Genomic DNA, 17,253 nt, shown 5'->3' with positions numbered 1-17,253 from the left:
AAAAATCTCATAGCTAGTACTTGAGGTAGTAATTAATCAAGATAATGGAAAATTATCACAGGCAAAATGGGGTTTGAAAAGATGCTACAATGAGACATCCAGGTCTAGGTAAAGATAGCAGCAATGACTATACTTAGGATAAAACAGTGACAGTAATGATGTAAACTAAGCTGATGGGGATGTTTGGGGATGGAAGAAGGGTTATTTAAAGGCTTAATGTATTTCACCCCTACATTCACAGTAGAACTATCCACAATAGCCAAGAAATGGAAACAACCTAACTCCATTGACAGATGAAGGAATAAGGAAGATATAGTACCTACATTCAGTGGAATATTACTCAGCCATAAAAAATGAAATAATGCCATTTGCAGCAACATGGATACAACTAGAGAATATCATACTAAGTGAAGTAAGTCAGAAAGATAAATATCATATGATATCACTTGTATGTGGAATCAAAAATACAACACAAATGAACCTATCTATGAAACAGAAATAGACTCACAGGCACAGAGAACTGACCTGTGGTGGTTAATGGGGAGAGAGTTGGGAGAAGGATGGAGTAGGAGGCTGGGGTTAGCAAATGTAAGCTAATATATATATATAAAACAAAGTCCTACTGTATAGGATGGGGAACTATATTTCAGTATCCTATGATAAACCATAATGGAAAAGACTATTTTAAAACACAATGTCTATTTATATAACTCAATCACTTTGCTGCATAGCAGAAATTAACACAAAATTATAAAACAACTATACTTCAAATTAAAACAATAAAAGTTCAATCATTTCAAATACTGTCTACTACTATTCAGAGTATAAGGATGCTTTCTTATACGCAGGTTAGTGTGACTTTAGAAAACAACCTGCTTTTTGTTCATGCTGGTCCCCCTGCCTGGTCAGTCAGCTTTTGAAGGGTAGAGGTATGCTTCATCACTGTGACATCAACAGTAAGCATGGTGCCTGACACACAGCACATACTTAAAACACTTCTTGGGGAAAATGTGGATTAAACGTTATGTACCACAGGGTACACTACGAGCCCACATTCACTATGCCACTAAATCCTCACAACATTATAAAGTAGGGATTAGAAATTATAGATGAAGCAACTGAAATTAATCAGAGATTAAATGAAAGCCTTGGCTTGGAAGTCAAGTGCTTGGCTGTGAATTAAAAAATCAACTGCTTTCTAGTTCTGTAACTCTAGGCAAGTCAGTCTCTTTAATCCTTTATTTTTCTATCTGTTAAACAGGAATATACCCTATATGGACTCTCCTAAGAAACTTCATTTAGATGAGAGGTAAAGAAACAGTCATGTCTGACTCTTTGCGATCCCATGGACTATACAGTCCATGGGATTCTCCAGGCCAGAATACTGGAGTGGGTAGCCTTTCCCTTCTCCAGGGGATCTTCCCAACCCAGGGATCGAACCCAGGTTTCCCACATAGCAGGCTGCTTCTTTACTAGCTGAGCCACAAGGGAAATCCAAGAATACTGGAGTGGGTAGCCTATCCCTTCTCCAGTGGATCTTCCTGACCCAGGAATCGAACCAGGGTCTCCTACATTGAAGGCGGAATCTTTACCAACTGAGCTATCAGGGAAGCCTGCCCATCAGAACAAGGCCCAGTTTCCCCCTCAGTCAGTCTCTCCCATCAGAAAGCTTCCATAAGCCTCTTATCCTTCTCCATCAGAGGGCAGACAGACTGAAAACCACAATCACAGAAAACTAGCCAATCTGATCACATGGACCACAGCCTTGTCTAACTCAATGAAACTATGAGCTATGCCATGTAGGGCCACCCAAGATGGACGGGTCATGGTGGAGAGTTCTGACAAAACGTGGTCCACTGAAGAAGGGAATGGCAAACCACTTTAGTATTCTTGCCTTGAGAACCCCATGAACAGTATGAAAAGGCAAAAAAATAGGACACTGAAAGATGAATACCCCGGGTCGGTAGGTGCCCAATATGCTACTGGAGATCAGTGGAGAACGAACACCAGAAAGAATGAAGAGATGGAGACAAAACAAAACAAACACCCAGTTGTGGATATGACTGGGAATGGAAGTAAAGTCCAATGCTGTAAAGAGCAATACTGCATAGGAACCTGGAATGTTAGGTCCATGAATCAAGGCAAATTAGAAGTGGTCAAACAGGAGATGGCAGGAGTGAACATCGACATTTTAGGAATCAGCGAACTAAGATGGACTGGACTGGTAAGTTTAACTCGGATGACCGTGATATCTACTATTGTGGGCAAGAATCCCTTAGAAAAAATGGAGTAGCCATCATAGTCAACAAAAGGGTCCAAAATGCAGCACTTGGAAGCAATCTCAAAAATGACAGAATGATCTGTTTCCAAGGGAAATCATTCAATATCACAATAATCCAAGTCTATGCCCCAACCAATAATGCTGAAGCTGAAGTTGAACAGTTCTATGAAGACCTTCAGGACCTTCTAGAACTAACACCCAAAAAAAGATGTCCTTCTCATTATAGGGGACTGGAATGCAAAAGTAGGAAGTCAAGAAATACTCAGAGTGACAGGCAATTTTGGCCTTGGAGTACAGAATGAAGCAGGGCAAAGGTTAACAGAGTTTTGCCAAGAGAACGTACTGGTCATAGCAAATGCTATTGGAAGGACTGATGCTGAAGCTGAAATGCCAATACTTTGGCCACCTGATGCAAAGAACTGACTCTTTTGAAAAGACCCTGATGCTGGGAAAGACTGAAGGCAGGAGGAGAAGGGGACGACAAAGGTTGAGATGGTTGGATGGCATCACCGACTCAATGGACATGAGTTTGAGTAAACTCTGGGAGTTGGTGATGGACAGGGAGGCCTGGTGTGCTGCAGTCCATGGGGTTGCAAAGAGTCGGACACAACTGAGGGACTGAACTGAACTGAAATTAACACTGCTATTTATTCACAATTCCATGATCTATCTACTTTCAACTAAGAACATTGAGTTTTCAAAGAAAGATATTTGGAAACAAAACTACATTCACTGCTTAAAAAAAAAATCTTTCCCCTGGAGAAAGAAATGGTAACCCACTCCAGTATTCTTGCCTGGAAAATTCCACGGACAGAGGAGCCTGGTAGGCTACAGTCCATGAGGTGGCAAAGAGTTGAACATGACTGAATGACTAAATGACAACAAGAGGCAGGATGAAGATTTCCAAGGTGTTCAAAAAACAGTTTGAGAGGACAGGGAATGGTGATTGACTTGATGTATTTAACAGAATACTTGATGAGGCTTGAACTTTGAACTTCCAGTTAGTGTTAAAAGGAGTCCTCAGGCTTTTTTAATCAGCTTGCTCTGGCTAAAAGGGAAGAAACTGTCCAGAAGACTAGAAGATGTCAGTGGGGATTCCCACGTGGTGCTAGTGGTAAAGAACTCTAGGAGAAGTGGGTTCAATCCCTGGGCTGGGAAGATTCCCTGGAGGAGGGCATGGCAACCCACTCTAGTATTCTTGCCTGGAGAATCCCATGGACAGAGGAGCCTGGTAGGTTTTCTATGGTCCACATGGACACAAAGAGTCAGGTAAGACTGAAGCGACTTAGCATAAAGGTATTTTTATCCTAGATTAATAAAAAACAAAACTGTCCTTGACCCAATTGTTGACAGTCCCTCTCACTACATTGAGGCTAGATCAACTAAAGAATCTGAGGATTCAGAGACAATGAAACAAACCAAACTCCACCACTTCCTTCAGGGTGAACCAACACCCTTTTCTCTGATCGTGTTTCATCTTGCTAAGGCTGGTAAGCAGGAATTGTTCTGAAGAAGCATGGCTGGCAACACACTCAGAAAGTGTGTGTGAAATGGTCCTGTGGCAAAGCATGTTAAGTCGGACATGAAACAGAACTTTTCTTTAAACACACTTCAAAATTAGAAAATGTCAAATAGCGTAGTTTAACTATCAGGCTCAGTTTGAAGTCAGACTGCCTCGGATCAAACCCTGAGTGTCATCTGTCAGCAGTACAATCCTGGGCAAGTTACTTCTCTCTGTGCTTTTGGATTCCTCCTCTAGAGATTGAGGTTAATCGTGGTACTTAATAAGAAGATTAAATGAGATATTTCATACAAAGCAGGTATCACAGTGGCACTCACACACTAAGTGCTCAGAAAATGTTCAAGAACCTTTGTTTTTAAAACTCAGCAAGCTGCAATCAAATTAAATTAAATATGTCCGTGACAGTGAATTTGGAACTCTATGAATTGTTATTTGGTGATTTTTTTATATGTAACATACAACTTAACATTTTAACCCTTTTGAACTGTACGATAAAGTAACATTACATTCACAATGTTGTACAACCATCACCACTTACCATTTGCAGAACTTTTCATCACCCAAACAGAAACTCTGCACCCATTAAACACTAACTCCCCATCCCCCTCCTGCTTTACATCTGGAATCCTCTGTGGATGAAAAACATTGCCTGCCGTATCAGTAAACAAAGGATGTTGCGGCCATCACATCATTAGCCCCTGCAGCTGCCCAGCTGGTAAGCCCCGAGAGAACTCAGGATGGACACAAACAAGCTGCCAGCCACTGATATCAGCTACTGCAGCTTCTCCCCAATGGTGCATCCTGAGGGGATTTAGGATGGAAAAAAGTAAGATACAGGCCCTAGATAATTATGATGCATATCAAAGGAATGATTTCAGTGAGCCCAGACTCTCACATCTTTCTATACACAGAAAAGCACTAAATTCATTAACCTGAGAGGTCTAGTTTGCTTTATTTAACGGTAATTTTTCATCTGGTTTTTGTTGCAAAAACTGCTCTGTTTCCCAGTTCTTACCTTACCTCTTGGGAACAGTCTCTCTGGAAAAAGGTTGACTCCTGGGTTTAAATCCTCAGAAGGTCTGCCAAATTAAACAATCTCTCTTCTACGTTGTACTTTTTTTTTTCAAGTCAACAGCTCTACTCTACTTTCTGTCTCCATGAATTTGCCTAGACTAAGTACCTCTTGTAAGTAGAGTCACACAATGTTTGTCTTTTTTCGTTTGGCTTGTGTCACCTCAGCACAATGTCTTCAAGATTCATCCATGTTGCAGCATGTATCAGATTATTACCCCTTTCAAGGCTGAACAATGTTTCCATATATATATATATTTTTTTTTCTTCATATATTTTATAAATGGACATCTGGGGTGTTAACACCTTTTGGTTACTTTGAGTAATGCTGCCCTGAACACTGGTGTACAGCTATCTGAGGCATTACTTTCAATTATTCTGGGTACATATCTAGAAGTAGAATTGGTGGATTTAATGATAATTCTATGTTTAACTTTTCAAGGAATTACCAAACTGTCTTCCAGGAGCTCTACAGAATTTAAACTCCTTCTCAACCAACGTATCTTTATGAGGCTGCAATAGTTATGTGTTTCCCCCTCCCCCCATTTCTAAGACAAAAATAATATTACTTCCCAAAGATTGAGGTGATGATTCTTAATTAACAGTATGTCTACCTCAAAAGTTTCTATCATACAAAAATATGATACAGTAGTATTCTTCAGAGCATTTTAATTTAAATCCATGCCTCTGGACATAGTTTATGGATTCTTTTTCCTGCTTGCTGAAATTTGCTGTTGAATCCCCTTAAGTGAAATTTTCATTTCAATCACTGTATTCTTAAGTTCCAGAATTTTGGCTTCACTTCTATTAATAATTACTAAACTAGATTTTATATACAACAGATGTGAAAAAGAAATGAACTTCATGAAACTCCAAGGGAATTTAACAAATGCATGCCCATGAGAGCTCCCACAGGCTGTCAGAGAAAAAAAAAAAAAAATCCCACCTGCCATATCAGTAAACACAGGAAGTTGCAGTCATCAAGCCATCACGCCATCACATTACCGCTGCCCAGAAGGTGGACCCTGAGGGAACTCAGGATAGAAGCAGGATGCACTGCAGCCACCCCGGTGAGGTACCCAGAGAGTCAGGACAAGAAAGCACAGGATACTGGTCCCAGAGAGCTGAGGTGCACACCAAATGGATGATTTCAGCAAGCCCTTGCATCTTCCCATTTGTAGAAAAGTACTAAATTCCTTAACTTGAGATGTCTTGTTGTCTTTAATTAACAGTGATCTTGTAATATTCCCACTACCTGGCCTTTGTTGCGAAAACTCCTATGTATCTTGGCTCCTCCCTTACCTATTTGGAGCAGTTCTGCAGAGCTGGATGAGAGGCTGCATCCTGGGCTTAAGTTCTCAGTTTTGTCTGTCAAAGAAAGTATGATTCTCAACCTTTAGGCTGTGATTTTTTTTTAGTTGACAAAGATAATTATCCTATCAGACAACAATTCAATCTTGAAAACTGTGCTACTACTTGGAGTGTCTCCTAAGTGCTTGGGTTCACTCTATTATGTCTTTAATTTAATCCTTAGCCAATAGTTTATAAGGACCCAGGTTGAGAGGATTCAGGTCGCTTACCTTAGGTCACAGGGCAGCTTGACTGGAGCCTGAGATCTTAACCACGGCCCTGTGCTGCTCCCTCTAAAGGCAGAGGCTGCCACCTGAGGGCATAGGAGAATGCCTTGCCCCAGCAGACGGTAATTACGCTATAATTACGTAAGATAACCCTCTGACCCCAGGTTAGGTCAGAAAGGAGCTGACTCATTTTTCAACCTTGTCTCTCATAACACTAGTATGTAGTGTTAAGGAAAAGGAAGGAATATTTCCTTTTAACTGCTTAAATGTGTTTAGCCAACAACTGAAGATATTTAAATGTTGAACACTCTTCTATTTTCATAGCACTAACTTGAACCTTTGAAAGAGGAAATTTTGGAAGGAAGAAGGAACAAAGCATAGCAAATTGAGCATAGAAACTGCATACTCATGTATTAAAATTTATTTCTGATTCATTTCCCAAATTCATGGCCAAGACAGGCATCAGCATACACAGGCGATCTGAGGAATTTCAGTTATGCAATGGTTCTAAGAATCATAACATGAAATCACTGCAATGAAGACTTTTTTTTCAATGTCACTATAAGGAAGGAAAGACATAAAAATAGCCACAACTTTATTTTACAACAGAGGAGCCTTGGCGGGCTATGGTTCATAGGGTAGCAAAGAGTCAGCCACAACTGAACGACTGAAGACATGAAAATTACTATGAATACTTCATGACTTTTGGGGGATGGGACTCAAACAAGGCTGAAAGACCACCCCTTTCACTACCTAAATCACCTGTTTTAAGTGTTTTAGTAGGAATGTGCCATCATAGCAGTCTCTGACATAAACATATTCAAAAGAATATCCTTATTTTCTTCTCAGATGCCACGAAAGACACTTATCTTGAGAGGAAAGAACAGCACTTCTTTCAGCTTGCTTGCTTTGCTGAGCTCATTAAGAAGCAGAACTTCAGAAAATTTAACGAGCCACATGAAGCCACGGTCTGGTTCTGTAAGTTTACCTTATTATTTAAGCACCTTGGTATCCAGCCAGACTGTCTCAAACTCAGAAACCATTATTTCCTTTCTCCTTTCATATAAAAGGTTCACTGAGGGCACACAACTGCCTGAGTAACCTGAACTCAACATTTAGATTTTATATATAGCAGATCTGAAAAAGTACTTCAAGAAATGAACTTCATGAAACTCCAAGGGAATTTAACAAATGAATGCCCATGAGAGCTCCCATAGCCTGCTTCAGGGCAGAGTAAATAGAATGACTGTTGATAGTTTCTTTTTGTGGTAATGAAAATAAACTAAACTGTCTAAAACTGACCATGGTAATGACTGCATGGCCTTGTGAATATACTAAAAATCACTGAATTGTACACTTCATTATATGAGTGAATTATATGGTATGTGAATTATATCTCAATCAAGCTGTTAAAAATTTATTGGTTTTAACTATAATTCAATAAAACATAAAAAGTATACTGATTTTCACTTGTTTTTAGGGTATTTACCTAAAGCTCCACCAGATTTAGCCACAGGGAAAACTTGATGGAATGCAGCTTGAAACCCTGTTTAGTTGACTACATCAAGGGGCTTCCACTCTCTTTAGGAAAAAAAAATTCTCATAATATAATGACAATTAGATTTTCCTGGGGACAAGTTCCAGGTTTTAGCATGTTTACAGGAATGCGGCCTCCAGAAAACCAGTAAATAATGATGTCTCCTAATACTACTACTCCAATTTTCTTCCCCCTAGTGCTAGCTACTGGATACATGAAAAATTACTACAAATTAAGCCTAATGTGTGCATGTGTGCTAAGTCACTTCAGTTGTGTCTGTTGAGTCCCTATGGACTGTAGCCTGCTAGGCTCCTCTGTCCATGGGATTCTAAAGGCGAGAATACTGGAGTGGGCTGCCATGCCCTCCTCCAGGGGATCTTCCCGACTCAGGGATTGAACCCACATCTCTTAGGTCTCCTACACTGGCCGGCGGGTTCTTTACCACTAGCACCACCTGTAAGCATAATAGTAAATAAATTCACCTTAATGTATGTTTCCAAAAAACAACTGTTGAAAGGGCACCCAGCTATAAAAAACTTACTTCAGGTTTGGGATTGAACATCATGTTTTATATGTCTTTCAAATCACATTTGAGAAGCTATTCTATTATTAGAAAAGTACTTATCTGCAAAATTGTGAGACTTTATTTATGTAGGATCTTGGAATTAAATACTGAAAAGACTAAATATGCCCATGTCTAGATCTCTAACTATAAACTCTCTGCCTTTTTAATCCTAACATGCAGAATGGATTAGCAAAACATAAGATGGAAGAAATGTTTGCAGAGGGCTTTTGCAGTACTGCAGTTAAAGATGATGTTTAAAAACAAAAATGTACCAATGTATTGCTTACACATGAAAAACTCAACAGATACACTATAGAGGAATTACCAAATTTTAATTGAGTTTAGACTGTACCATCTCGATTCAGAAATCTGAGAAATTCATAGTTCAAAAAGGAATTTTATAGATATATGTAGATGAACATCATCATTACACACATGTGGAAACTAAAATACAGAATGGTTAAGACTCACCAAGTGACCAAGAACCAGAAGTAATAAGATTTGAACTTAGGTTTTACAACTCATAATTCAGTTTTTTTATACTCTTAAACTCATTTTATTAAAGGTATATAAAATAATTTTAAAAATAATCTGTATAAAAAGTGTCCCTAAGTTTTAGAAATCATATATTTCAAATACATTAGGGATACTAATTCTACACATGTCTACTCACTGGATAATAAGTACTAAATAACTTGAAATTATATAATCACACCTAGGATAACTGGAATAAGATCATGGAAGAAATAAAAGGAGCCATCACTCTTGAAGCTATGACTGACTGTTACACATATGCAACTAGGTCTCAGTTCTTAAAAGCATCACAAGGTCACATTAGAGAGGAACAAATAACTCTTGACTTATGTTTACAGAATAAAGCAATTTACATACAAATAGTACTGTATATATCATCTGTTTACACTTAGAGGTCTTATAAGAAAATGCTTTCAAATCTCTCATCAAAATTTTTTTGGTGTTAAGTTTACTAAGAAAAAGCAAAGAAAAAGGGATCCGTTAATTGGAAAGCCAAATGATGAGTTACAGTAAAAAGTTGTCAAATTGCCGTACTGAATAACCAAGGATTTGTAGAAACTGAAAAGTTTCACATTTTACTCCAAATAAACAAATACAAATAAAAAACAGGATATGGACAGACTGACCATATTTCTCAATCAGCCAAAGAAGAAGAAGAGAGCAGATGAGACAGTCCATTTTGTCCTCCAGAGCCTCACACAGGCTGGAGGTGTAGGTAAAGTGGTGCTACACTAAGGTGTCCCAGACTAAGGTGTCCAGAACTCTCTAGACCCCACATGGTTCTGATCAAAAAATAACCAGAGGCTGCCTTTTCCCATGGGTGCCTTGTCATTCAGGCAAAAAAAAGTCCATAGCTCCAAATTTTAACTGGCAAATTATATGCCAGATGAAAAATACTCTGTAACCAAAGTAATATAAAGCTAGATGTCTTACTCAACATTGTTATATGATGTATATTACTATACATCAATGAAGTAAGATGTAAAGATCCAAAAAAATCTGTGTAAGACTGGACTAGCCCATAAACTCACTGGTTAGAAATCAAAGCCAAAGTGACAACGGAAGGAAATTTTTAATGCTGATATTGGTAGAAAATGGTCTAATAGATATAGGAAAAGGCTATAAAAAGCATCTAGTGAGAAGACATATACAAAAAATGCCAACTTCAACACATTTATTGTAGAATGCTGGGAATAGCCATAAAGTGTTAAACACTCCATGGTACCCCCGTACAGTGAACACCATAGAGACACACGTCACATACATGGCATGGCACACAGCTGTGGTTTGCATGTGCTATCACAGAGCTAGCTCTGGAACATATTAAGAGAAGAAAAGCAAGAAGCAGGACAATACACACAGTATGGGATGGGAAGACTGTTTATTCTTAGTTGAAAATAATAATTAAAAACAAATACCTTGTGGTATCTTCCTTACAGTGCCTCTTTTGCTTCTCGAGCTCCTGCTTCCAGGCAGCCTGTGGTCCTTTCTCGAGAAGGGCTGTCTGTCTCTGGGGCTTTCACGAGCCATGTTTTCCGAGCTCTCACCTGCAGCCGCCTCACAGCCGGGCGCGCAGCTCTCATTATTGTTCAGACTGTCCTGCCGAAACACTTCAGGTCTGCCCATTGCACTGCCACTGCTGGTCAGAAGCTCAAGCCCATCCCCATCAAGTTGATTTTCATTTTCATCTGACGCAGAAGGCAAGCATGTTACTATACTTTCCACGCCGTCACCAGGATGACATCCATCTTGTGGTTCTATCTGCAGATTACATGCAGGAGTTTCGCTGTCATCCATTAGAGCATCTTTTGTTGAACCATTTAAGTTTCATTAAAGTCCTTCAATGTCTACAATGACAAAAAGAAAAATCTAGTTCATTTTCTGAACTCTGGATTTTCAGTGATCTTTGATCTTCCTCTTCTCCTGGACTGTTTTACTGTAAATATGGAAGAGAGAGAAATGACAAAGGCTCACTCCTATTTCTACTTTTCTTACAACCCTACCCCACCTCACCTGGTTCCTGCTTGAATACAATGGTTCTAAATCCTGGGTGCATGTTTATTACCTGTGGAGCTTGTCCAATTTCTACTGTAGACCTACGAAATCAAAATTTCTGGGAACTAAGCCTAAATACCGATGTATTTTTTGAAGTTCTCAAGATATTCTAATGGTGCAAAATGCTGGGACCACCTCCTTGATGAAAGAAATTATTGGTTAAATAAGGCTGTCTGCTAAAACCAATCATTCATTTTATCCCTGGACACTTAACAGACAAGTGAAAGTTACTTGTATAAGTCCTTATATGGCCAAGCAGCAGCAATATTTACAAATGAAAACATTTAAAAATAGTTTTAAGATATATTTTTTAAAAGGTATATGGGGGAAAATTCAGGTAGCATATATTCTCATTACATACTTTACTTTCTAAAAATAAGCCCTGAAAATTCAGTACTTTAGAATTGCTAGCAAATTTCTTTTATTCAGTTTAAAATAAGAGAGTATCATGATTAACCCTAGGCTATTTAGTTTAGACTTGGAAAAAATGTAAATCTACTCCAAGAAGCCTTGTAACATTTTAAAGACATACAGATAAGACTTTAAGCCTTGTATCAGTCATGTTTTTTTCCCTTCTTCTCATCCAAAAGTATATCATATTTTAAGAAAAATGATGCCAGCCAGATTTAGGTATTTTATGCTTGCCAAGTTTTGCTTCGGGTTTGAATCAAATATAATTCAACAATTTTGAGAAAAACACAGTGATAAGAATTTTGTAAATTCTTCACATTAATAAATAGAAATGCGATTTGCTCTTTAGAAACAGCAAATATATACAGTAAATAAATATTATATTTAAGTAATTTTTTTAAAAAACAGGAAAACAAAGTATAAAACAAAACATGAACCCTACACTGAGTGTATCACATGCTTTCAATTATCTTACAATTCAGTACTGCTTATCAAATATAAAAAATATCTAAATCTGGCTGGTATCCTTTTCCTTAAAGTATATACTATATTTCTTCATTAACAGATATATAATATAAAAAGTAAAATGACTTAACTTGACTAAGAATAACTTAGTTTAGACCTAAAATGAATTCAAACTAGAATATAATTTTTAATTGAAAAGTGATTAATAAAGTATTTTCAGGATCTCTATCATGAGAAAATCCAAATTCTAATAAGAGCTTAAAAGTGCATGTGGCTAATATGGTGTCCCATGATGGATGAAGAGATAAGCAAAATATAACATATTTATACAACAGAATGTTATTCAACCATAAAAAGGAATAAAGTTCCGATACATGCCACATCATGAATGAACCTTAAAAATAGTAAGCCTGACACAAAAGGATAAATACTATATGGTTTCACTTATATGTAATACTCATAATAGGCAAATGCATAGAGGTAGAAACTAGATTAGAAGGTCTGAGGGCAAGGGAGGAAGTTACTGCTTAATGGCTACAGAGATTTTGCTTAGAATGATGGGCAAGATCTGGAAAGAGACAGTGGTAACAGTTACACAACAGTACCACTGAACCGCAGACTTAAAAATGGTTAAAATGGCATATTTTTTGTCATATATTTTTACCACAATAAAAGTAAAAGTAGTGAAAATTTTATGTGGCTATGTAAGAGAAATGTCAGTTCCTAAAACTGTCAACAGCCTCAGCTGTTTTCTAATGTAAACAATGAAGTTATTTTCTGGCATGTGTCTGCAGTTGGAAGCATAAAGGTTTATTTTTATCTGAAAGAGACACAGAGATCTCTTGCCAAGGCGGAAGGCAGAAAGCGATCTGGAGCCCCAAACAACAACAGTCACCTCTCGCTGAGTCTGTCAGGTGTCAGAGGTTGTGCCAGGTGCTTCATGGATCTGATTTCTAATCCTCCAAACAGGCCTACGTGGAGGTATTCATACTGTGTTTGAGATGAAGACTCTGGGGCTCGGAAAGGCAAAAATATCTTGATTAAAATGATATTTATTCCTAGAAATAAGTGGAATTGAATCTGAAACCAGGTCTTTCTGATTTGAATCCTGTGCAGTTCAGCATAATGTCTAAGAACACAGGCAGACCAAGGCTCAATTTCTGGCTCTGCCATTTAACAAACTGTCTATGTGACCTTAGGCAAATTACCTATCATCTCTAAGCTTTAATTTTCTCTTTGTAAAAGTGAAGAACTGTAATACCTACTTCGAAGAGTCATTTGTGAGGCTCAGATGACAGGTAAAGCATGTAAGCAGAGTACCTGGCCCACAGTAAATGTTCATGAAAGTCAGCCATAAATACTGCCCCAAAAATCTCACAGATGGGCATAGTAGCAGGTTTATTCGAGTGGCTTAAGGTTCAAAAACAGAGCTTTTCTAAACCTCCTGAAAATTATTAGGTTCCTAATAACAGACTAACACCAAGCAGCATCATTTGAGAATGCTGAAGGATTGATTTATGATAGGGATATCTCAGCAAGCTCCTGGGACTTCTAACTATCTCTTTTATACACCATTTCAGATGATAAAGATATCTAGAAATTAGTGATTAAGGCTCCCTGGTGAGTATAAAATCACAAATCACATTTTGCAACTTTATCAAGCATCATGTGCCAGTTAAACTGTTCAAACCAACACTCTATTCAATTCTCACAATTTCTCTAGCACATGGCTAATTTTTAGTTCTATTATACTAATGAAGAAACTAAGTCTCATAATCTCGTCAAAGGTCAGCTAATAAATTTAGAAATAGAACATGGAATGGTTGTGATCCTGAGGCCGCACTCATTAATTATGCTCTATGGACAATGGCACTAAAGCAAGTTAATATTTCGCTCCAGCTGTGGTATACCTCAGATAAGAATCTTACCCTACAATAGAGGACACACTTCTACCAACCAAGAAGCTCAAGTTCCTGGAAGTTCTCTCTTTCCCTGGGAACTGCTGGATTCACACAATAAACAATTTATTATCTAGCCCACCTTCTTCAGTTGAGAACTTAAAAAAAAAAAAAAGATGTATATACTAATATACTATTTATGTTAAATATCTATTACCAGTAAAGTGTGTCTTATTTCTTTGGGTCTAGAGACATTTTGCCTCCTATTATTTTGTAATGATGTTTTATTATTGAGAATTAGTTTAATTCTCAAAAGCCCACTTTGTAAACTATTTTCTAATACTAATACTTTTAAGTATGAACGTCCTGTAATTATTATTAGACAATGACCAATTCTTTGTGGCTTGGTGCAAAAGTCACTCCAATTTGTCTTCTCTGACTTCTATATTCCGTAAGATATAATGTATACCTCTACGGCATGCATGCACAGAGTTTCTTCCAAATACAGTTTTCTGCAGTGTATATATGTACAAATGTATATATGAAGGAGTACGGGACTTATTTTCTACAGTTTCCCTCTGAAAAGCAGTAAGGCATACGGATTTCTATATACTCCTCTGCCCATACTCTGAGAGGTAAAGGAGACTATTACATAATATTTGGCTTCTATCTTCATTTCTAACAAATTTCATATGTAACACTTTAAGCAGTAGGATGATATTCTTAACGGGATGTCAAATTAGTATAGTCCTACTGCTTTTAGAAACAGTTATAAATTAAAGTGTTATTTTTGTCTCTTCTTCCTCCTCTTTCCTTTCCCTCAATGCTACACTGACAGCATTTCAAAAAGCTGATATGCATGTATACCTGGTACTGCGCTACATAAAAGCCAAGAGGAAATCATAGCAGGAAGCCTCAGTTAACCACAGTACTTTAAAATGTGCCCTAATATTATACTGGCTTTCCTAGTGGCTTAGTGGTAAAGAACCCGCTTGCCAATGAAGGAGATGCGGGTTCAATCCCCAGGTTGGGAAGATCCCCTGGAGAAGAAAATGGTAACCCACTCCAGTATTCTTGCCTAGGAAATCCCCTAGACAGAGGAGACTGGTGGGCGACAGTTCATGGGGTCGCTAAAGAGTTGGACACGACTTAGCGACTAACAACAACATTGGAGGTTAGAAGTACAGTTGAAATGGCAATCTAAGTTATTTGTTGTATCTAAATTGTATGTCTGTTATGTAAGAGGCCCTGTGACTGCACCAATTCTCACAAAAGAAACAGTGACACAGTGCAGTGACTGAATAGCACTGACTCGGGCATAATTTTTGCCAGTTTTTGCCTTTTTAAAGCATGATAGTAAGTGCTGCCCAAGTTTTCAGCCTCTTGTGGCAAAACAGCATACCAAATATGTACGCTGCATAAAAGTTATTTGACATGTTGACTCCACGCTGAAGAATTTCAAGCAAACTATTCATGAGGCTTACATAAAACTTGAAAAAACTCTGAGGAAGCAGCTTTAAATAAATAGACTAACAAATCTACATTTTGTCAAAAAAACAATCTCACTCCCTGGTATGATCTGACTTCATTTTTTTTTTCTTTTACTATCTGAGTCATCAGGGAAGTCCCTGACTTCTTTTTTTTTTTAAATTTAAATTTATTTGACTTCATTTTTTGATACATCTTAATGGATTATCTGGCAAGACTAAATATCAAGTGTCACTAAAATTAAAACATTAATTTATAGGAATGGGTAAATATATAATATCAAATTTTTTTATTAAAATGCTTTAAGAAGATTTTGAGTGCCATTTTTCTGTAATTCATGTAAATGAGGCCTAAACACTACACTTACTTTTACCTTTGCAAGAAGCCAAGATTCTTCTTAAAAATTAAGATGCAACCCCAAGTTTACATTTGATGACTTACAGTCAAACCAAAAGTTAGAAGAAGACAAATTACCAAATCAATAACATATTCTATTAACCATAAATTCAAATCTGCCTACTCATAATAACTCAGAATTGAGGAAGAAATTCACTACAAGCCTACGTTGTGTCTATGAAGGTAACTACATATCACTTTACGTTTTGCCAGCTTTCTCACTTGATGTGTTCTAATACTACTTATACCTCATTACTAAACCTACAGTTTTCTGTGATTAATGTTTTGTTTAGACATATGTACCTGTAGGAAATATTTAGTATATCAGCAATCAAAAGCATGCCCCAGAAAAACAATTCTCAAAAATTCTGCAGCCCCAAATTAACAATTCATTTTTTCATTGAGATCATGTGCATACAAAATACACACTAAAAAATAAAAAATAAAAAAATTGAAGCAAAGGTTAGACTACACACACATGAAGTACTCTGATACATTCTCCATTCTGTTCAATACTATTTCTTATTTTCTTTAAATGCTACTCAAGGTCCACTAGGCAGATTTCATACCCCACTAATGAGCACCAATCACAGCAATAAGGCAGTTTCTAGGAAATAACAGAATCTCAACCTGGAGACCACAAACCGAGCACTAGATAAGTTTGCAATTATCTCCATAGTTTTTCTGAAAATGATGCAGACCATATGACACTCAGACATAAACTTCACTTAAAATGTTATCCCCGTAATAGCAATAAAATAATTTTTGCTAATTTATATCATTCCCTTCACATTAAAATTTAGCTAAAATAATACACTTGATTCAGGGTCCTTTAGTTGACATTTTCAGTTGTTAGCTATATTCTGTATCTACGTTAACCAATGGCAGCCACTAACTACATATGGCTCCTGAGTACTTGAAATATGAACAGTGAGACTAAGGAACTCAATTTTTACTTTAATTTTAATTAATTTAAATTCTAAAACAGTTGTTGATTCAATTATTGAAAAAATTATGCATGTTTGGAGTAAACTGGGTATGTGAATCTGCTTTTTCACCTAAATTTTAGGAAATTTAAATATAGATCAAACATTGCCAATAAAAAAAAGTGTCCAAATTGAGATGTGCTATATTTGTAAAATAAACACCATATTTCAAAGACTTATTGGGAATGGCAAGAATGTAAAATAATAGACCTTTAATAATTTTAAATGTTTATTACATGCTAAAATAACATTTTGATCTAATGGATTAAATAAACTATTATTAAAATTAATCCGACCTTTTAAAAATAAATTAAAAAAATTAGTTTCATCTTTTCAAACACTTTTCTAATGTTACTAGAAAACAGAATTCTATATATGGCTCACATTCTATTTCTATTAGACCATGTTGCTCTCCATTATACTGCACTGATAGTGCCACGATAGCCAAAGTCATGGCTCATAGCGAA

General features: G+C 37.1%; 1 protein-coding gene across 2 annotated transcripts in view; it reads right to left on the bottom strand.

The window, feature by feature from the left end:
• CNST (consortin, connexin sorting protein) overlaps positions 1 to 17,253 on the bottom strand; it is a 92,609-nt gene that overhangs the window by 47,757 nt on the left and 27,599 nt on the right. The window contains exon 2 of one of the 2 annotated variants that reach the window (XM_043484869.1): positions 10,506 to 10,934. In XM_043484869.1, the coding sequence (XP_043340804.1) occupies positions 10,506 to 10,884 (379 nt within the window). In that variant the 5' untranslated portion in view covers positions 10,885 to 10,934. Of the gene's footprint in view, positions 1 to 10,505; positions 11,024 to 17,253 lie in introns of both variants that reach the window. The other variant, XM_043484870.1, reaches the window with a different exon arrangement.

Source organism: Cervus canadensis, chromosome 13, assembly GCF_019320065.1.
Source record: "Cervus canadensis isolate Bull #8, Minnesota chromosome 13, ASM1932006v1, whole genome shotgun sequence".
Taxonomy (NCBI): domain Eukaryota; kingdom Metazoa; phylum Chordata; class Mammalia; order Artiodactyla; family Cervidae; genus Cervus; species Cervus canadensis.
Note: the sequence above shows the minus strand (reverse complement) of the source record. Positions and strands in the feature narration are given on the sequence as shown.